The 22,038-nt window shown below is 40.8% G+C and overlaps 1 protein-coding gene across 2 annotated transcripts in view; it reads right to left on the bottom strand.

The window, feature by feature from the left end:
* LPP (LIM domain containing preferred translocation partner in lipoma) overlaps positions 1–22,038 on the bottom strand; it is a 659,735-nt gene that overhangs the window by 428,513 nt on the left and 209,184 nt on the right. For both annotated transcript variants that reach the window (XM_080814680.1, XM_080814681.1), the window contains exon 4: positions 15,333–15,540. In XM_080814680.1, coding sequence (XP_080670806.1) covers positions 15,333–15,525 — 193 coding nt within the window. In that variant the 5' untranslated portion in view covers positions 15,526–15,540. The remainder of the gene's footprint in view (positions 1–15,332; positions 15,541–22,038) is intronic.

The following is a 22,038-nucleotide window of genomic DNA, read 5'->3' as shown; positions in this document are numbered from 1 at the left end:
GAGAAAGGTAAATGCATTGGTCAAGGCCAGAGTGAAAGCTGGCATTAGCCCCGAGAGAAAAATGCAGAAGTTCTGATTCTCAGCCCTTATTGCAAACCACCAGCCATTCTCACTTCCCCTGCCAACAGAGTTGACTTTTGCCAGTGAGGGAAGAACGAGTTTCACAAACAATTATCTCACTAAGAAATCAGGGTGGGGTACTAAGGGACCATAACCATGTTACATCGCTTTTTGACTCAAAGATCACTGTCAGGCTTGAGAAAGAAATTGATTTGTTCCTTCACCATTTTACTAGAACAGTTTATAAGAATAAAGTCAAGTGAGTAATTATTGGTTGGACTTATGTAGCTGACCCTTCTGTCCAGGACTACAAAAAGCTTCAGAGAGTAGAGAGAGGCAAAGTTGACCTGAACGGTTGACTTGCAAAATATGAAAGCTGCCATCAGAGCCACCACAAATTAGCCAGGGCATAAAAGCAAAAGGGGATTCTCTGCAGCCATTAATTGCCATATTACCATTATTATCATTACATAATACCTACCGTACCATATGGGGAGCATTAAATAGTGTGCTTTCCAAAGAGACTATGGCCAACTGGGTTAGGCAATGGCCTCTTTGCATCAAAACCTATTGCTCCTTGAGGCTCGCATAGCTGCCTTGATTAGACACAGTGGCGGGCTCCAGTTGAAGGGACGAGTCTTCTTTTTTGAAGGGAGGTAGAATAGAGTAATTGCCAGATGTTTGCAATTTTAGCTATAAAAAGATGGCTGCTTTCCATTCCTGAGTATGTTGAATCTTTTTTTTTTTTTCCTTTCTACCCAAGCTATTGTGGTTCACTAAAATAGGCCACTGCACGAATGAATCATCATTCAAAACTGCAATAATGGAAGCAGAACAAATACGACATCTGAAATTCACATATAAGAGAAATAAGTATTAAAATGTATGGGTAATAGTTCGATGCTAAGCAACAGAAAACATGCTGCCATATAAAGAACCTGATTTGGGTTCAGAAGAAGTATTCTTGAATCTCCTCTCTACCTGTGAGACCAGGTACAAGCAATCTCATCACAGAGACTTGATCTCCTCAGCTACCAAATGGGGTCACTATCCCAGCCTCCAGGTCACTATCCCTGCTCTGCATCCCTCTTGGGGGAAAGAACTCATGCCTCAGCCATCCCCATACCACACCTGGCATTTGCAGTACCCAGAGGAGATGTGCAAAGATATATGGTATGAAGGTATATCAAAATCATATAACATATAAATGCATACATGGTATACATTGTATTGTATAAGCATTTATTTTCTGGTATAATTATTAGAAACACCATCATCACCACCATGAAATACTCAGCTCTCTCTTCACACAGTGCCTCTTAACTCTGGCAAGAGAAAAATGGAAATTTGGCTCTTATTTAAGCAGCACCAACATGACTGGCATGAGACACTGGTGACCTCTTAGGCAAGGGGTGTTATCTTTCTTAATGAGTGAGTTAAACATCTCTTTGAGGGTCTGAGGACATATGGGCCCCTTCCCTGAAAAAGACACATACGTGGACCAAGTATAAATACAACTTTAGGAGACTGGTGAAATCCCAAGTATAAATCCCAGGGATGAATTGGACCCAAGATAAAAATTCCTAACTAAGGAATTCCTAATTAATGCCTAATTATTTTTTTCTCTGATAATATAATTAATAACATCTCTAAGCTCTTTCTGTATCATTTGATATTTTGGAAAACAAAAGATTTTAAAATTTAGTAAAAATCACTAGTTTAAATATTTTGCTTTGTATTATGTTGACATTATTATCTATAATGATAGTGCAATAATAAAAATGCTCCTTCTTAAAGAGACCACAAATATGAATCTTTTTTTTTTTTCATTTTGTTTTGTTTTACAACATACTTCAAGTAAAGTCTCTGAGAAACTTGTTCTACAAATTCAAAATAGGACATACCAAAACATCATCATTCTAGTGGGGACAAACTAAGACAAGCCAATCCTAATACATCTCTATAGAACAAAAAAGGATAAAGTAAGGTTATTTTCTCTTTTTTTAATTAATTTATGTAAGAGAGAGAGAACGTGAGCAGTGGGGGAGGGGGGAGAGAATCCCAAGCACTGCACACTGAATGCAAAGCCCAAAGCAGGGCTTGATTTCACGAACCTGAGACCATGACCTGAGCCAAAATCAAGATTCCAACGCTTAGCCAACTGCACCACCCAAGTGCCCTGAAAACTAAGTTTATTTTCAAAAACAGCCAGCAAGAGTTATACCTGGACAATAATGATTTTTTAAAATCTATGGGTGAAAAACAACGGATTATGACTCCCAGATCTAATAGTCATTCTTTAATTTTAATAACAGCGGCAATAACAATGGCGGCTACTGTTTAGCTATTATTTTGTACGATACTCTGTCAACACATTCACTGGATTTTTGAAAACAACTCTTTGAGATACATATTTTTCAAAGATATATACATTTTTTAAAAGTAAGAATAAATTGAGAGATCTTAAGTAGCTACTTAACCTAAGTAGCCCACATTCCTAGAGAATTAGAGGTAAACTCAAACTTAAACCCAGGTCTATTTGATGTTGGAGTCTCCACACTTCAGCACTGCCTGTACTGAGTCTTTCCTCTAGCAGCCTTCCAGCCCCGTCCTGCCCCCAAGTAAACTCTTCTTTCCAAGTCCTCCAAGAAAATAGCCAGAGGGCCACTTCACAGAATTTACAGCTCTTTACTGTTAGTTAACTTGTCCTTTCCGTATGTCAAGTTTCTAATACAAATATAACCCACTGAAGGACGAGGATATGTTTGTACTCTTTTCCGATCACTTACAGAGCCCCATTCAATAAAATGCTATTAAGTGTTCCAAAAGTGTCCCTGCTGGAGGAACCAGAATAAATGCAGAAAGTGAGGTGTGGCAAAGTAAAAGCCATTACTGGGGACCATATGAAATGGGCATGTAGGACACTCCAAGGTCAAATGGCGATATTTCCAGATATACATCATGTATTGCCCATCTTTCCTAGTAAATAATTTTAACAAAGGAAGCACTCAATAAGCTCCAAATAGCTACATATCTAATATGTCATATATCAGCTATCAAATAGCTACCAAATAGCTATTACATATCTGACATATACGTCTATCAATAACAAAACCAGCAAAATTTAAATGTCATTTAAATTTCATTTTAGGGAACCTGGGTGGCTCAGTGGGTTAAAGCCTCTGCTTTCGGCTCAGGTCATGATCCCAGGGTCCTGGGATCGAGTCCCGCATCGGGCTCTCTGCTCAGCGGGGAGCCTGCTTCCTCCTGCCTCTCTGCCTGCTTGTGATCTCTGTCTGTCAAATAAATAAATAAAATATTTTAAAAAAATTTTTCATTTTAATCCCAGTAAGACTACCAGTGATATTTAACAAGTTTAGGGAAGATGACATCATTCACCTGAGTTAATGGAGATTTCAAAGGGTTATTCAAAAGCTCTCTGAAATGTCTTCTTAGTAACGACTTCTTGAGATTACTTTGGCTGTTTTATACTTCCATACGTTATCCTATACACACCCATGCCCAGGTAATTTTTGCATGTTATTTGGACGAATTCAAATTTCTAACAGCTGTGAATGGTAAAGATTGGGGTAAATTACAGTGGTAAGTTTTTCTTCTTTTAATACAAAATACGAATAGCATTAACACTAGTTGCAGTGTAGTGCTAAGGAAAAGTTCTATATGTGGAATTAGGAGACAAGGTTTCAAATCCCAGCTTTGCCTTATGCTGGTTGTTTGTATTACATTCTCTGGAGATTGAGGATGATGATACCTACCTTTTACAGTGCAGCTAAAAAATTAGGTTAATAGTAAAGCAGAGTAGCTTTCAGATGAAATAGGCTAATAAACCTACCAAAAAAGTTTTTCCCATCCTTATGACAATGTTCTGCCAAAATTGTCTTGTGGTAGTAATAATCAATGACTATTACACAGTGGTTATGTATATTAGTAATATTTTACTTAAGGCAAAGAATTAAAATTTGGTAACATGCGGCTTCTACATTTATGAGCCTCGCTTGTGGGTCCTCTGAATCTTAGATTTTTCATTTGCCTTTAGGAACTATAATAATGTAGGAACCATAATAATGTTAACAACATATGGTGGTGACTGAACACAATATTACGTGGGAAAGGAATTTAAATCCATTCACACACAGGCACACACACACACACACACATCTTTAAAGTGGCAAGTTGTAATGAATATTTCATAATAAAGTCCTTCTTTCTTCACTTTCTGTTTTCTCAGGATCATCCAAAATGCAGGTAAGTAAGAAAGGAACATATAACAACAAAAAGATTTCAAGTTTTCTCACTTCACACATTTGTTTGCCTAGGTAAATAAGGCTGGTCTGACCTTATTTGGGGAGTGCTTTCTTTATTCTTCTTGTCTGTCTCATCATCTATCTATACAGATATATTTCATTCTAAACCATGATAGACACTTGGTGGAAATGGCATGTCTTTCCTGCCAGGACCAGGCAGAGGCTTCTTGTCCACGGTGTGATAAGGTCAGTTTCCTTTTTTTTCTTGGTGCTTCCTCCTCAACTTCCTGGAGCTATTCCTACAGCTATGTTTTAGAGCATGCTAGAATCTCAGTCTACTCAGAATGAAGTTTCTTGGCTCCTACTACAAAAGGGACTTCCAGAAGACCAGATTAACTGCTTAAAGACATCAGCAAAAGGCTACCAAAATTACAAGGATGAGAATGGGGATCCTCCTCGGCTTTTGCATGTTATTCCCTTTGCTTGCTGTTCACCACCCTTTACTACATGGCACACAACTCACCCATTCTCCAAAACTCCGCTCAGATGTCCCCTCCTCGGTGAAGCTCTCTCCTACAACATATCCTTGCTATTCTTTTATGGCACTTAGTTTAAAGAATTTTATGGAGATATGGTGCCTATTCTAGGTCTATCCCGTGTAATGAGCCACCTACTCTCTTTGAGATTAGCAACATATAAAGCAAAGAACAGACAGCAATGGAGAATACGGGTGGTCAAAGTGCTAGAAAGCTTGAGGTGTCACATCTCAGGGACCTGTACTCTTCTGTCCTGGAGCTGTGCTTAGCCTTCCAGTCTCCAGCTACAATAAAGTTAAGAAAAAAATGATAAAAATACAGTACCGTGATATTTTTTTTTTCTTTTGCAGCTCCTAGGGTCAACCATTGTTCTAGGGTATGATTTCCTTATATGGTATATTTGCCCAAAGGCTCAGGTGTCAGATTTATTTTTATAATATCCATAATGAATCCATTTATAGATGATTAACATAGGCCTATCATGACCAAAAATCGGATGAGGTTTCAAGCATCGCTACCTGAAATAACACAATACCAAGCACTCCATAGTGCAGAAGCCTGCGCATTGCTAAAGCATTCTAGAAGAAAAAAAAAAATTTTTTTTAAATCTTTCTTCTGTTTTTGGGTCCCAATTAAAATTCCTTGAGACAACATATGCAGAAAACTCCGTTATGATGAAAGCACAGAGGGAAAAGCACAACAAGGTGAAGAATGATTTGAGTCCCTGAACCTCTCCATTGTTCACATGATAAAAGATACTTAAGACTTCAAAAGCCATGTCATTAACTAAGAAGACAGTGTGTACCCACAGGACCTGAAGACGATTCAACAGGCATCAAAACACCATTCCCTGGAGTTACTGAAATAAATGAATGGTTTCCAAACTTCGGTTGAGCCTCAATCTGAACTCTCTGGGGAGTTTTGTTTTGTTTTGGTGCCGATGCCTTGAAATTCTAAATCTGTAGTTGTGACATGAGCTCCAGGGTTTGTGTGTTTTGTTCTTTAAAAAAAAAAAAAAGTTCCCGGGGGCACGTGGGGGGCTCAGTTGGTTAAGCATCCGACACTTGGTTTGGGCTCAGGTCAGGATCTCAGGGTGGTGGAATTGAGCCACCGCGTTGGGCTCCTCGCTCAGCAGGGAGTCTGCTTGAAGATTCTCTCTCCTCCCCTTTTGCCCCTCCCTCTGCTTTCTCTCTCTCTCTCTCTCTCTCTCTCTCTCAAATAAATAAATAAATCTTAAAAAAATGTTCCCCAAGTCTTTGTGAAGACTAGTCAGCTTTGAAAACCTCTGGTTTAAGCCATAGATTTCAACAGTAATCATTAAAGTATGGTGCAGACAATTTACTGTCCATGTATGATGGCACTTAAGAAGGAGAAGAAAACATTTAGAAATCCATATATATGATGTAGTTCTTATCACTGAACTTTTTATTTTGGAATTTAGACTCATAGAAAGTTGTAAAAACTGCTTAGCTGCCCATGTACCACGCGTCCAGCTTCTTCCAATGGTAACGTCTGACATAGTAGAATACAATATGGAAACCAGGAAACAGACATTATTATTTTATTGCTAGCTAGCCCTTACTCTGTTTTCACCATTTTTTTTTTACCTGCATTCACTTGTGTGTCTATATAGTTCTATGCAATTTCATCTCATGTACGGATTAATGCAACTACCACTACAACCAAGATACAGAACTGCTCCACCAACACGAGAAGACTCCCTGTTGCTTTTTCTTGGTATGAACACCCACTCCCTGCCCCACTCCATCCCTCATTTCTGTTCCCTAGCAACCATGAATCTGTTCTCCATCTCTAGAGTTTTGTCATCTCAAGAATGTCTTATAAATGGAATCATACAGTATATGTAACCTTTTGAGACTGACTTCTTTTTTCATTAAGCATTACATCCTTGAGGTCAATCCAGGTTGCTGCACATATGAACAGTTCGTTCTTTTTTATTGATAAATGGCATTATCGCATTGTTTGGATATACCAGAGTTTGTTGAAACATTTACCCATTGAAGGACATTTGGATTGTTTTTAGTATCTTGTCATTATGAAAAAAAGTTGCCGTGAACATTTCAGGTACAAGTTTCTGGGTGAACATAACTTTTCACGTCTCCGAACTCAATTTCCAGGAGTGCAACTGCTGAATCGTATGGTTAATAGATGTTGGAGAAAAAGCTGCCAAAAAGTTTTACAGAGTGGTCATACCATTTAGCACAGTCTAATGTATGAGTGATCCAGTTCCTCCACATCACTACCAGCATTTTTTTTTATTTTAGTTATCCTAATAGTTGTGTAGTGATATTTTATTATATTTCTATATTTACTTTTATTTTTAAAGAAGAAATTAAGCTTTGTTTAGATTTAAAATATGGAGTGATGATAATATTATACATTTATAGACTTTAAAAATAACAAAAATTAAAGAGCACCTCACTACAGAATAGAGCATTTTTCACCGTTTTTGAAGTCCTCTACCTTATTAAGGAATTTACTTCCACAGATAATTATGCTGACAGGTTACAAAATAAAAGAGGTTTTGTTAACAATCCATGAACTTCTCTTTGTTCTAAAACACCTAATCCACTCTGTCCACATAAATGAATTCTATTGCTGGAGCTTCTAAACAAGTCATCCAAAACACATCAGTGACACAGAACTGTGGTTACTGTGGAAGGGATCCAGAGGATCAAAGCTCAGCTGGACCACTGACTGCTCTGTAATATTGAACAAGGTCCCTGACCTCCGAGCCTCTAAAACTGGAGAAACCACCCTTACCTTCAATTCACCAATTCTGTTTGTTATTTACAGCACTCCTAGGGCAAAGGCCTGACACCTCCCAGAAAATTAGTGAAATAACTATCCTCGTCTAGGAAACAAAAGGGTTGCATGAGATAATTTGCAAGATTTATCCTGGTTCTAGAATTTTATAGTTTATGTAATATTGAGTCACTGTGATTCCCATCATCACTACTTGAAGTTAATAATCTTTATTAGTATATATTAATACCTTTATTAGTAATAATTAGAGTCATATTACTATGCATGTATTAGTCTTATAATACTAGTATTATAATTTAGGATAATTAGTATAGTATGTATAAGATTATGAAATGCATTTATTAAATAAATGCTATTTTTCAATATTACTTATGATGAATAAAAACAGTTAATTATTTTTATTATAGCACGAAGCACATTCCATGAGGGCAGGAATTAATCTCTGGTTTGTTCATTGCCATTCGTTCAGCCCCTAGAAGAGAGCCCGATACAAAAATCTGTTCTAAGGAAACAACTGTTGAATAAGCACACCACAGCAATTCCTTAGAGTTGTAAGGTATTTTCTGGTTTATAAAACATTTTCATACTCATTATTACATCCGATGCTCAAACAATCTTGTCAGGTAATTAACATCGTCAGCTAATTTTATGAAGTAAGGAAAATGTCATCACCAAGGTCAGGTGGTGAACCTGAGGCTCCAATGTGAATACCCCAACCCCCGAATCAGCATGAACCTTGGCTCTCTGGAGCGTCAGTAAGGCCTGTGAATATTTGGTACAAATCTAACGTCCCCCACAGAACTACAAATTCTTTTCCCTTCAGAAAGATGTGATGTGAAGATCAAATTAATACAATTATTATCTGACCCTTTAATGAATGAACAGCTTGTCCTTTTCTTTCCCCCCTGAGGCTCTGAAAATTAAAACTCATGTACAGCACTCCACAGTGATAGATGAGGCTCAACACACTTACCCCGGACCAGAAAAGGAGCATGCCAGTCAAACCCGAGTGTCATTAGAGCTCCTGATGTTTCCGTGACTTTGTGACTGTCCTCATGACAAACCATGCATAATTATAACAAACGTCTAAGAAGCTGCAATTGCTCTCATGTGGTTGCTGGCAACTTAACGGGACTGTCAGGATTACGGAAAGAAGATGTCCACCATTTGTACCTGTGAAGTCGCAGGCCGGATTCACCTTTCACGGTGGGGGACAGAAACTACAGGACTCCAGAGACAAGCTAGCAAACTGTGAGTCTAAATATTTAGATATGATTGTTCAGAGTTCACAATCAGTCCTCCCACATTTTCTGCCACCTACTCTCTTCTAAGTTTCACAAAAAAAAAGAAAAAAGAAAGTTTACTAACCATAAGAAAAGAAGCAGCACCAAATTGGCCTTTTTAAACACAAAAATGGTGGAGAAAGTCCATGCTATGTTATTTAACTGTATTGTCACGGGTGGTCATCTGTTTCCCTTCTGTTGAGAAAGTAAGTATGTCCAGCCAAACCAGTGTCATATCACTAACAGCTACTGCTCTACCAAGTATCAATAATCAGGGACTCATTGATTCCTAGGAGCCAGTCTGTAACAATGGAGATGCAGTGGAATGCGCACGTTTGGGAAACCCGAGCTTGGATCCCAGTTCAGCCCCAAACCCTTGGATTAACTTGGGAAGTCATTCCCTTCCCTCTTATTCTGAGTTGTCACATCTGACAAATGGAAGAACTAGAACACATGACCTTCAAACTCTTTTCTAGTTCTGCTACTCACAAAGACTTTGTGATTAATGCATGAAGAACAGTTCTGTCACGAAAGCAGAAATGAAGGAAGAGTGGCTGTCATCTCCACCATGGGGGATTCCATTGTTGGTGACGGCATTTTGTTTCAGCTACTACGTCTACTCCAGATTAGCAAACTGCCTATACCTATTCCTCCCCTCCTCAAAATGGATGAATAACCTTGGGGGAGCAGAAAGCATGGAGATCTAGTCACAAAGTTCCAGGTTTAGGATTCTCATTGAATTCATATCACCTACTCTGATTGGATTTTTCAAGTCTAGGTGAACCAGTGTAGGCAAAGCTTGAAAGCAGAGGTCTCACGTACATTATCTAGAAGTATATAAGGTAATGTATGTAGAAATAGTTTGTGAGAAGAGCAACCATTTTGAAATCAATCCCAGAAAAATCATGTAATAATAAAGTAGCGGAGTTAGAGGAGAGGAAGCTGTCTATCCCAATTTCCAATAAATAGAACCCTTTAACATCAGTAAGAGCCCTAGACATGGAAAGTAGAGGCTGGCTCTATTTACTAGCTACAGTGTTACTGAATAAGTTATTTCACTTCTGGTAGTTTACCACTCAGCAAAATGGCAATAACATCTGTTCTACCTAACTCACAGAGTTAGAATCATCTATGGAGAATGAAATGACGGCAAATATGGAAGTATAGGAGAAACTATAAAAGGGCTATACAAACGCAAAGGAATTCTACTGAAAGAGTTCCCTTGACTTCATACCCTAGGCAGTCAATTTTTCAAAAATTTCATATAAAAAAATCTTTTTTCAAAGGAACTTCAGAAAATGGAGAAAGTAAATTTCAGTTCACAAGGCAACCCCAAATTTACAAATTTACAAATGATTCTGCATGATAATCTATTATAATTATCATATTTCATTCAGCCAGAGTACAAAAAGAGAAAAAAAGATTGCATGTGTGTGTGTGTGTGTGTGTGTGCGCGCGCGTGCGTGCGTGTGCATGTGTATATGTATGTATATTTCCAATTCCCAGAGCTGTCACAACAGGAACATTTCAGAACCATCTCAAGAGAATAATATATTAGTAAAGTAGGAAAGTTCACTTACTTTTGTATCTACCAAGAACAGAAAAAGATCTACACCCTGGTTCTGCCATCAAAATCTAAGGCTTTGTGTTTTTGGTTTGGTTTTGTTTTTGCAAATTTGGAGAAGATGGAAGACCCATATTATAGAATACAGAACATTACTGACTAGTACTTAAAGACCAGGAAAAAATTATCTTGTTGTCCTCACCAGCCAAAAATAGAGGATGATGAGACAAAAATCATACACACATAGCAAACATCTCTCACACACACACACACACACACACACACAAAAAAAAGAAAAAGAAAAAGAAAAAGAAAGAGAAAAAAACCACAGGCATTTAACAGTATAAACTTTGTAAGCAGGCAAAATAATAAAAAATATATATGGGCTCATAAGCTTAATGTAGTAAACACAAGAAGGCATTTAGAAATGCAGGAGCGCCTGGGTGGCTCAGTGGGTTAAAGCTTCTACCTTCAGCTCAGGTCATGATCTCAGGGTCCTGGGATCGAGCCCCACGTCTGGCTCTCTGCTCAGCGGGGAGCCTGTTTCTCCCTCTCCCTCTGCCTGCCTCTCTGCCTACTTGTGAACTCTCTCTGTCAAATAAATAGATAGTTTAAAGAAAAAAAAAAAAAAGAAAGAAAGAAAAGGAATGCAGGGTTACTCCAAGAGGACTGAGAAGCTAGATACAAGTCATTAAAGAAGATCCTCAGAAAGTCTGAGAACAATAGTAGCAAGAAATGGGGATCTGAAGGCCTAAAGAGCAACTAACTAGACAAGAAAAACAACAAAGCCCTTTAGAGAACGGTTATTAGCAGAATACCTTTTAAAAGGAATTTATGACAGTTGGGCTCCCAGCTGACTCAGTCAGCAGAGCCTGTGACTCTTGATCTCAGGGTTTTGAGTTCGAGCCCCATGTTGGGTGTAAAGATTCCTTAAATAAAAAAATACATATATTGTTTTAAAAAAGAGAGAAAACTCATGACATATGGGATCCCATAAATATAAGCTGATGTGCAGAACATGTGGGTACTTAGCCACACTTAGTCAGAATACAACAATGGGAAAGCAAACCCCAGACACTGCAGACGTAACACGAAGGTAAGAAATGGCATCGAAAACTTCCATCGCTCCTGGACTTAAAAAGCTCAAGGAATGGGGGGTAGAAGGATAAAAGTAATTCAAACACAAAGCCTAACACCTAACAGGTAGCTGTGAAGCCGGGATCTGTGCCTGAAGAGGCAGGTTTTTATCACTATGGCTTAACCATTATCCCCAACATTGCAGAGAACCTACTATGTGGTAGGTATCCTGTCGGTGTCCCTGGGAGCAAAGGACTGAGTCAGGCAGCCCCTGCCTCCACAAACTCCAAGCCTACCTGTCTTCAAGGACACAGGCTCATTTACAAGGAAGTGCGTTGGAAGGCACATTGTGATAAGAATTCTACGAGGTGGATGAAGAGGTTATGGCATGGTGAGAAAGAGGCCTCGGTAGAATATAGTCCCAGGTCCTGTGTAACTCTGGACTCAGACACAGGGGACCCGAGTTCAGCCCTGAGCAGGCCGTGCACCTCTGAGCAAATAACTTCTACCCTCTGCCCTGCACTTCTCACATTTACACCAGAAAAGGAGAGACTGTATGCTTTCTATTAATTCTAACTTGCTGTCTTTGCAGTTAAGCTTCTTAGACATCAGGCTCTGAACTAAGCTGTGAATGAAAAGACTCTAGGGGCAAGAAACTAAGGGAGAGTACGTACTAAAGGCAAGGAACAGGTGAGCTAGGGCACAAGATCCCGGCATCTTCAGTTCACCCTGTGCGTAAAAACTGTGTTACCTACTGTCTGGGGATTTCACTAAGGGTTCAGAGCATTCTAAATGGACCTCGGGGGTGGGGGGAGGCGGGGGAGGAAAAGGAAAATGGATATGAACTTTAAAAATGTATAAAAATACAAACAAAAAACAACATAAATCATAAAAGTGTTTAGAGTAACAGAGAATGCACTAACATTTAAATTAAATAGCGAGTAAAGCAAATCTCACACTTCCAACCAGTATCATGTCATAATACAGAGCAGATGAAGAGATGCAGCTTCATTTAAAAACAAAGTCTGAATATCCACGAACCTTTCCCCATATTTATCTTTAAAATGTATATATGCAAGGGAAAATTCTTCTTTCACGTATTCAAAAAAGGTTATATTAAAAGAGAGAGAGAGAGATTGGCAGAATTGCAAGAAAGAATCAAGACTTCAGAAATTAAATGAGACTGAGTTGCTTCAAATGAGGATGCCATATTCCAAACTGTTTATTGCAAGAGAAGAATTACTGAGCAGAGCACTCACCCATCCAGCCATCCGCCATCCATCCAAATATATACATACAGAAGAACATACAGACATACATTTGACCATACACAATCATTCCTACTAAAAACACAGTAGCATAATAGGAGCCAAGAGGAACATAAGGACGAGTGAGAAACCATGTCTTGTTGCTTAAATGGTGAAACAAAGCTTACATTCTTACAAGGAAGTATCACCATCACTCGGGGCCTGGGAGCCAGAACTGCCAGGAAGAGAAGGGCAAGCAGGAGAGCACCTGGGCGAGGACAACAGACTTGCTTCAGAAATGTAGGAGCCACAAAACCATAGAGAAGGTCACCTCTCCTCCCTTAACTCCCATTTCCCATTTCCCATGTGAAAAAACAAACTTACCTCATAGGGTTGTATGAGAAGGCAGAGCGTTTTGCAGAGACCACATGTTGAACAGCGACAGAGCAAGAGGAATGACCAAAACACAGAACTGTGAGACTCATGGAATATGATGTATATGGAAACCCAGAGAAGGGAATGATAAACTCTGATCTAGGCCATGTCTGGCCATTTTGGAGAGGACAACACCGGTAGGATGTTGACAGGTAACAAAAAGGGTGGGGGTGGGATGTTGTGAAAGAGCAAATGGTTGTGAGGGGCGGAGGTCTGAAGAGGTTGCCAGCGTCCGCAGAAAAGTAGAGAGGCAGTAAGGGAACTCACAGAGCACAGTGAAGTGAGCAGAGCATCTCAAAGAGCAAGAGTCACCCGAGGGGCCACACCACTCAACTCACAGCATTCAGAATGCAGGTGTCTGAAGGGAGATGGGTGCTTGCTCCTCCTCCCTCAAATACGCCACGTATTAGCCTACTTCATATAGGACCTGCCCCCCCACCCCTGAGGTGGGTAGAGGCTGTCACACAATGAAGCCTTCCTCACACGCTTACTTCCTACTCCTCATTCTTTTCATATGAGAGGGAAGTCCATTTCAGATTTCCCAAAAAAAATTAGGGGACAAAATAAAAAGGAAGCAAATAAGGGAAAATGTTGAGAAAACAAATAAGGAAGCCAATATATGGCCCTTCCTGTCCTAGTGAGGAGGGATTCTCTTCCAAATCCTAGCCCCAGTCTGGCAACCACTAAAGCACCACCACTAAAGAAAAAAGAAAATCAGTTCCACTAAATCTTAGATTGACTGTGGAGATGCAGTCTCCTTCAAGACCGATAAAACTCAAGACACTGCCATGGAGATTCGTTGAGCACCCAGAGTGTCACTTCCTGTTTTTCCAGAGTGGCTCTCTGATGGTCTCGTTGCTGCCCTCTCTGGAAAAAGGATACCCAAAGATCCACGGCCCTAGCTCAAGAGTGCGCATTGATGCCTGACTTCCCTACCACCTCCCTAAGCGTCCAGCCCCCCTCACACAAGCTGGATATCTGGAAGAGGCTTCTGACTCCCGAAGTCACTCGATTCTAATGACAACACCAACGGACGAGTGATGTATTTGCTGGGGGAAGGGAGAGGACTGGGAGGAAAAGAGAAAGACCAAACTATACCACAGAGTGTAAAACAGTATCACAAAAACTTGCCAGAAGAATCACACCCATGTCACCCAAGAAGCAATAAGAAACATCAAAGCGAGGGGACTCTAAGGTCATTTTTTTAAAGTGGGGATGGGGTAAGAGAGAAAACACAGAAAGGGGGTGCTGAATCTCCTTTCACTGTCTCTCAGCTCTCCGCTCCCAGAAGTTTACCATTCCTCTGTTGTCAGTTACAAGTCATTGTTTCATGGATTGGACTGAGCTGCTGACATTGATCAGTAAAAATACAGAAGCTCTTCAACACAACAGTATTGCACTCTTTGTGCTGCCTATGACGTTCGGTGCCAGAAGGTGCACCCCCCCGACATGCTGAGCTCCCACGGGTCGTCCAACTCCTGCTTGATGAAAACAGAACATACTGCTGTTACCACCCCTAGAACTAGGCTACCCTCACATTCAGCAAATGCAGATCTCACTGAGCTCTCCAGACAACTTTATCGTACAGCAGCCTAGGGGAGTCTTAACAATTTTAGTCTTAACAATTCCAGGTGCCTTTGAGGTTCACTTCTTAAGGGTTTCCCATCAGACCACTTCTTGGCAGCATGTGGAGACACGTGTCCAAGAGCCAGGGGGAGGTGCAACTGGGTGACAGACACCTCTCTCTAGGACAATGGGATGGAGTGGAAGGTAAACACAGTAGAAGGGCACTGAGCTATGAATGAGAAGATCAGGGTTCTAGTTTGGGCTCTGGCCCTAACTCACTGTGTAACCACAGCCATATAACCCCTATATGGTCTCACTCTCTTTATCCCTACAAGAAAGGTTGGCCTTGATAGCTTCTAGATATTTTTCAACCTTTGACAGTCTATTAACTATGATAAGCACACTGAATTCCCGAGCTACCTTTGCTGACACAACATAGTGCAGATAGATGACTTTTCTCACACTGAACTCTCCCACACTCTGGGCACCCGACTCTGAAGCCCCCCACTTACCTTCACCTCCAGGGTGTTTGTATGGGTTGTATTTCGGCTTTGGAGCAACTACTGGTGCAAACTTCTTGGGTGGTTGTTGTGTGGACACTGAAATGCTGGGGGTCCCAAAGGAATGGGTGGTCTCCATCCGCGCAGGCACGTGGCCGAGGGGCTCACCAGTGCTTTTGGGTGGCAGCCAAGATGGGTGAGACATTGTTGGAATCTGGAACTAAAGAGAAATAAACAGAGTTGGTTTATGGAAGCCTGAAAATGCAGGCAACCTACCACACTTCAACATTATATCCTCTGAATTCGTACTTGATGAAATCTTGACAGAGCTCTCTGAGGAGCAGGAAAGAGAGAGAGAAATGGTGAATGAGGGGAGGAGGAGGAGGATGAAACACTGACTTTCACTGGAGGAGAAGAAAATGGCACATTCCCCTCAGCCAATCTTGAACACCCCTTCTGACAGTTACCTAGTTAATGTCTAACTCTCGTCAGGAAATAGATATGGTAAGAAATGTTCCTTAACCTGAAGAAGTTTCTACGGTAGGAGAGTCTGATACCAGCCAGGTTGGAAGAAAGCATTAGTTTTATTAATAACCTATTGAAATGAAAACCACATCAATTAAATCGTGATTAAGTTCCCTAAATGAGGTGATGTTGCCTAAGTGAGACAAAAATAAGTAAAAAGTTTCTGGGGTGCAGAACACGGTAAGATTACTTCTGGCAAGGGAGCAGAACAAAGACCTCATTAATGAGCTGCCCCTCAGACCAGACCCTGAGTGCTGAGCAGGGGCTGGCCTGAACCATGTCAGCATAGGCCAGAAAGTACACAGCACTCGTGTTTGGTGTGACTGGAGGGGGACGAGGGAAAAGCAGCTAGTAAGCAGCTAAAACATGGGATGGAACCAAAGCACGGACAGGGAAACCTGAATTTACTGGGTCAACATCAAGGAAGCACCAACAGTTTATTCTCGAAACAAAGGCATAACCAGTGCATGTCAGGATACTTAAAAATGATTCTTCTCGTGGGAACAGTTACGCTCCCCACCAAGGGGCATTTGCAATCTGGGAGGAGGGGAACCCTGGGGGCCACAGAGCCTGGGCCCCTACTGGCACTTAATAGCCAAGGGCTAGGAATATCCTAACCCATAATGAACAGGTCGGCCGCACGGGACAAGCATCAGGAGCCTTGCTGAGTGAGTCTCAGAGGGAACATCTGTGAAAAACATAACCAGGAGCAGGCAAAGCAGCCCAGCCAAAGTGCTATTCTGATCAGATTACAATACAGCGTGTGAGGAAAGAGAAATGATGTCTTGCCTGTCAGGGTGAGCCAGTCACCCCTCCAGGCAGCCTGCAGGCTGGGGCTGAGCCTCCCAGACTGCTTGCTGACGAGGAGAGCTCTCCAAGCCTGATTGCAACAGCTCTCTAGCACAGGGAGGCCCGGAAGGCACCCTGCGCCGGCTCCCAGCCCCAAATCCACCCCGTAATTTATTAATTGAACTGAATTAATTGAGAGGGCTACATGATTACCTCCAGATGTCTGTAAAGACAAAGAACGCTGGAAATGCAGGGAAAAACAAAGGCCTTAACACGCAGCAGGGTCACAGAGATGCGGCGTGACAGAGAGGGACGGGGCACCATGGAGGCGAAGGTGGCCTCAGAGGGAGTGGCGTGACCTTGAACAGTCCCCTCCCCGCATCAGGGCCTGGGGGACCTCAACTCCCTCGAAATTAAGATAAAGCCCTGTTCTCCTTAACTTGTGAGGTTTGAGACAATCGATGAGATAACACCTGTGAAGGGTTTTAGAAAGAAAATTGTTGGAAGTGCAGTATTCGCAGTAAAAGAGGATGACAGGGATCGAAGAGGAAGCCTCTCAACTAGGAATCTGAAAGCTTCTGGCAGCGAACCCAGGGTGACAGGCTTTCGCCTGGTTGCACGGCCCTGCTCTTCCTCTTCCTCCCTTGTCCCATCTACACAGGCTACGCACAGACACTTGCTACACTGTGAGTTCCTTGAAAGGGCAGGAACCAGATCTAACATATTTCTAAAACCACCATGAAGGCCCAGCACAAAACCAATAGAGAAAAACAGCCACGAATCTGGTCTACTCATGGCTCTTCACCCTGGTTGCGCATTCACAATCATCTGAGATTAGAAAAAAAGAAAAAAAAATCCCATCACTTAGGATTGAGAAACGCTAAACTTAGTCTTGTAAAAGTATTTTTCTTTAATTGAGTCTCAGTCTTCTACTGAAAGGGGATGAAAGTGTCTGTTCTGCTTTCAACATGACTAAAGTGAGCATAGGTCAGAACCAAGGAGCACAGAATAAAGATATGAAAACTTTAATGCACTCTGCACATGTGTAGCATAAATGTTATTTGTACATTTTAAAAACGGGTTAATATCACCCTTGCAACTTTTCTATAAACCCAAAGTAATTCCAAAATAGAAACTTAAAAAAATGGGTTAATATAGGATTCAGTGATTTCTAAAGCAAAAAGGCATATTTCCAGATCAATCCCACATTGCCAATTGACTGTAGAATCCTGGCTTTTTCAGATAAGCCACAGATATAAAAGAACAGGCAACTTCCGGGAAAGTATAAAAAATGAAAATTTAAGCATCAATATGCAACTAATTGACTCCATCATCTTTACAGTTATCCCCAATACCTCATATTACCCTGATGCTGCCTTCCCCACGAACACACCTCCAGCTCCACCTCCTGACAGTACCAGGGTCTGGTCATCCACCTGTTTACAGATGACCTCAAATGCAGCCCCCTCATACCATTCTTCTGTATGTCCACAGTAGTCCAGTGACACCATTCACAGGATTTGTAATGAATCTTCCTGACCCTGGACTCTTGCTCATGCTGTGTTCACCATCTACATTGCCATTTCAGTCCCTTCACTCTCTACCAAGCCCGCATTTTTTTATCTTGACCCAGCTCAAATGTCTCTGATGCTGTGAATATTTCCCTCACATCCCTCCCACAAAAAAAGAGTAGCTTAATTCCAGGTTCCTCTCGTACTTGGACCATACTTACAACAATCCACATGGACTGACCCAGGAAGCTGGAAGCTTCTGAACAGTCTCACGAAACGAGCACAGTGTCCGGCTAGGAAGCCTCTAGAAAGCTATGTTATGGACAAAGGAGTAAGTGGATGAATGCCCATCTCTTTGGTTACTCTTCTCTCTTCAGAATCTCTGTATCTCCCTTCTTAGCCTCCACTGATACGGTCATCTCTTTTTCTCTCAATTTAGCAATGTGAAGAATCCTGCTAAGTTCCAGATATTGAACCATCTCTGCATTCCTAGAAAAAATCCTACTTAGTCACAGTTGCAATGTTTTGATATATTGATGAATTAAATATGCTCTTTTATAGAGAATTTATGTACACAGAATCATAAGTAAGATCACTCTATAGTGTTGTTTCTCTACTTGTGTTACTTCTCATCATTAGGTTTCATATGAGGGTTCTACATCCTTTTCTACTGTCCGGATTTGTTTAATAATGATGAGGTTGGAATTATCTGATCTTTAAAAGTTTATCAGAACTTACTGGAAAGTCATTTGGATGTGATACTTTCTTTAATAATCAATCTTAATCCTATTTCCAGTAATTTCTATGGTAGTTGAAGCCATTTTATGCTTCTTTTGAGGTCATTTTCATATTCTGCTGGAAATTCATCCATTTCTTCTAGGTTTGATCTCCCTCTGTTTCGATTTCACTACCTCTCAATTAAAATGATGTCTCATCTACTACGCATCATTTAGATCCTGAGCATCACTACTCACTGGTCCTTAAAGACATCATTCATGTTTTCTATCATCCAGATCAAGTTACATACCCTTTCACCGCATGTCCACAACACCCAGAGTGCTGTACTCATCACACATCTCTGTCTCTCTGCTTGCCTGTATCCCAAACTAAGCTCTTGGATCCTGAAGAGCAGAAGTAACTATCACTCTCAACTCCTAGGGCCTGATATGTAATAGACACTCACTAAAAATGTCTGTTAATTTAATGAATGAATAACTGTATTTGCCTGACACTAGGGCTCCAGATGAATCAGATTTTATCCTGTACTGAGATGAATCAGATTCTCATCCCATATTCAAGAAACTTAAGGCCTACCTACAGAAGAGATACTTATATATGTGAAAAGAGAAAGAGAGCAATACAGAGCATACAAAAAGAACTGGGGTGTGTGTGATGGGAGCTAGCACAGGGAGGGGTGGCCCTTGACAAGGATTTTGAAAGCGGGCTGGTTCTGAAGATAAATGGAACAACAAGGAGAATGCCTGGAAATGCTGTGAGCTCAAGGAAGAAACAAGGTCTTCCCGTGAAGTGGACCAGTTGTATTAAAATGAGGAACTCAAGGAGAATATTTGGGGGAAAGGTTCAGAAGATAAATTGACATTGTTTTTTAAAGGTTTTATACAGAGAAATAAGAAGCTAGAACTTTAATCTCTCTACGATCATCTAACAAGAGTAAAAACTCTGTGTACAAAACATGAACCAGTTCAGGATGGATCCAAGGAAGGTGATAAACACAATGGCACAGAAATACAGTCTCCACATCCCCAGTTCCCTAGGCTCAACTTTGCCAGGGTGACCTTTAACAAGAAAGGATACTCATTTGCAAAATGAATGTCTGTAAAGTCCCAATGAGCTCTAATATTCTATACTGCTTTCCTTCTCTGAACCCCAAATTACAGCCCTTTATTTTGATAAATGGGTCTGAGGAAACCTCACAAGTTTAGTGAACACATGAACTAGCACATGTCAGTCGGGGTTTCTCAGCTTCTCCAAGGACGACCAACATAAACACGAAGATAAGCAGTGGTGAGAGCTGGTTTTGCTGGACCAAAACTCAACCCTGCGCTTACTTCCTCTGGTTCTAGGTCAGTTTCACTGTAAGCTCACAATCATTGCGAAAGCAAGAAGTGAAAGGGAAGCTCTCCACAGAGGCTGTGAAAATACGCAAACACCATCACAAGAGAGGCAAACAAGAGAAATGGCCCCTGTCGAAACGAAGGGAGGCTGAGAGCTGGGCTCCCTGGGCACTGGACTTTCAGGAACTTTTGTCACATGCAAAGCAATGAAGAAGCACCTAAAAAGCTTCGCTTATTATCCTCTCTCGATCGCTCTCTGTCTTCTCTTCCTAGCTGTTTAATGGTTACAAAAACGCCATTGACAATAAATAGCAAGGGTTTACTGAGGACTCACCATAGGCCAAGCAATTTTCTAACAGTCTTCACTATTATATGAGGTAGAGCTATCATTCTTCACATTCAGCAAGGCAAGAAAGTAAGACTATAAGAATTAAATAACTTGCTCAAAGATGTGTGTGTGTGTGTGTGTGTGTGTGTCTGTATAACATGCTCAAACATATATATATGTGTGTGTATATATATATATAACTTGCTCAAATATGCATATATATGAGCAAGTTATTTAATATGTTTATATATTCACACTAACAAACAGCAAAGCTGAAGTCTTCAACCCCAAATCCATGGTCTTCATCATGGCACTACCTTCCTGTTGGGGGGTGGGGGGTGGGGGGGAATCACAATCCAAAGTAAGTCACACTTAGAAACAGTAGATTTTGCACTTGTGTCCATTCCTAGCTCCCAGATATTACTTGCCATCATGTCTCCTCTACTCTGTTCCACCAAATGATAACCATCATGAGCCACAGGATCATACACCGATGAAGCACAATGGACCACAAACAGCCACAAAAGGCCAGATGATGACCAAGACCCTTCCTCTGCAGATGAGACAACAGGACTACAGGTCAAGTGAGATTTAACACTAAAGAAAAAAAGCCACTCAACCTCTCTAAAGATATATGAAAGACAAGTCATTGTCAGCCACAAAAATAGAACTAACTAGTATTTGCTCAAGTTCTTCTATTTCCTAAAATCAGTATTGTACACTTCTTTAAACATTTACATAGGTCATCAAAATTTTAAAACAACCAACCAATCATCCCATGGCACCATCTAACTCCAAGTACTATAAGCTTTAAGTAGTAGTTTTCAAGACTGTACAACAGATTCATCTGCGGATCTTTATACGTCTGTTCTGATGGAAGGGTTGAAAATAACTGACTTAGGGCATTTATATTAATCTCTAAATCATGTTGCTTTAGTCCCTAAATCTCCTTTGGCAATTAAGCCAAAGCCTAGCTCTTGGTCAGTGTTTGCTGATAAATGAATGATACTGAGGGAGGAGACAAGTTTTAACATATTTTAGTGGTAGGAAATTTGAGAAACTGAGGTGCTAAGTGAGTTAACGACCAGAAGTAGCTAATGGCAGACTCAAGTTCAGGATCCATGTCCCTCAGCAACATTTTCTTTCTTTTAACAAGCAATAGGGAACGTCTGGGTGGCTCAGTCGGCTAAGCATCTGCCTTTGGCTCAGATCATGATCCCAAGGTCCTGGGATCGAACCCTGTCAGGCTCCCTGCTCAGCAGGGAGCGTGCTTCTCCCTCTTCCTCTGCCACTACCCACCCCACTGCCTCCCTCATGCTCGCAGTCTCTCGCTCTCTCTCTCAAATAAATAAATAATAAAAAGTAAAACAAGCAGTAACGATTTAAATGATATTTTTTCTATGACTTTGGAGTTGTTTCACCTTTACCCTTCTTTCCCCTTTACCTAAAAGTCAGCACCTTCCTACAATATCAAAACTGTTTTCTTTCTT

Source organism: Martes martes, assembly GCF_963455335.1.
Source record: "Martes martes genome assembly, chromosome: 1".
In the NCBI taxonomy this organism is placed as follows: Eukaryota; Metazoa; Chordata; class Mammalia; order Carnivora; family Mustelidae; genus Martes; species Martes martes.
This window is presented reverse-complemented; position numbering and strand designations above follow the sequence as displayed.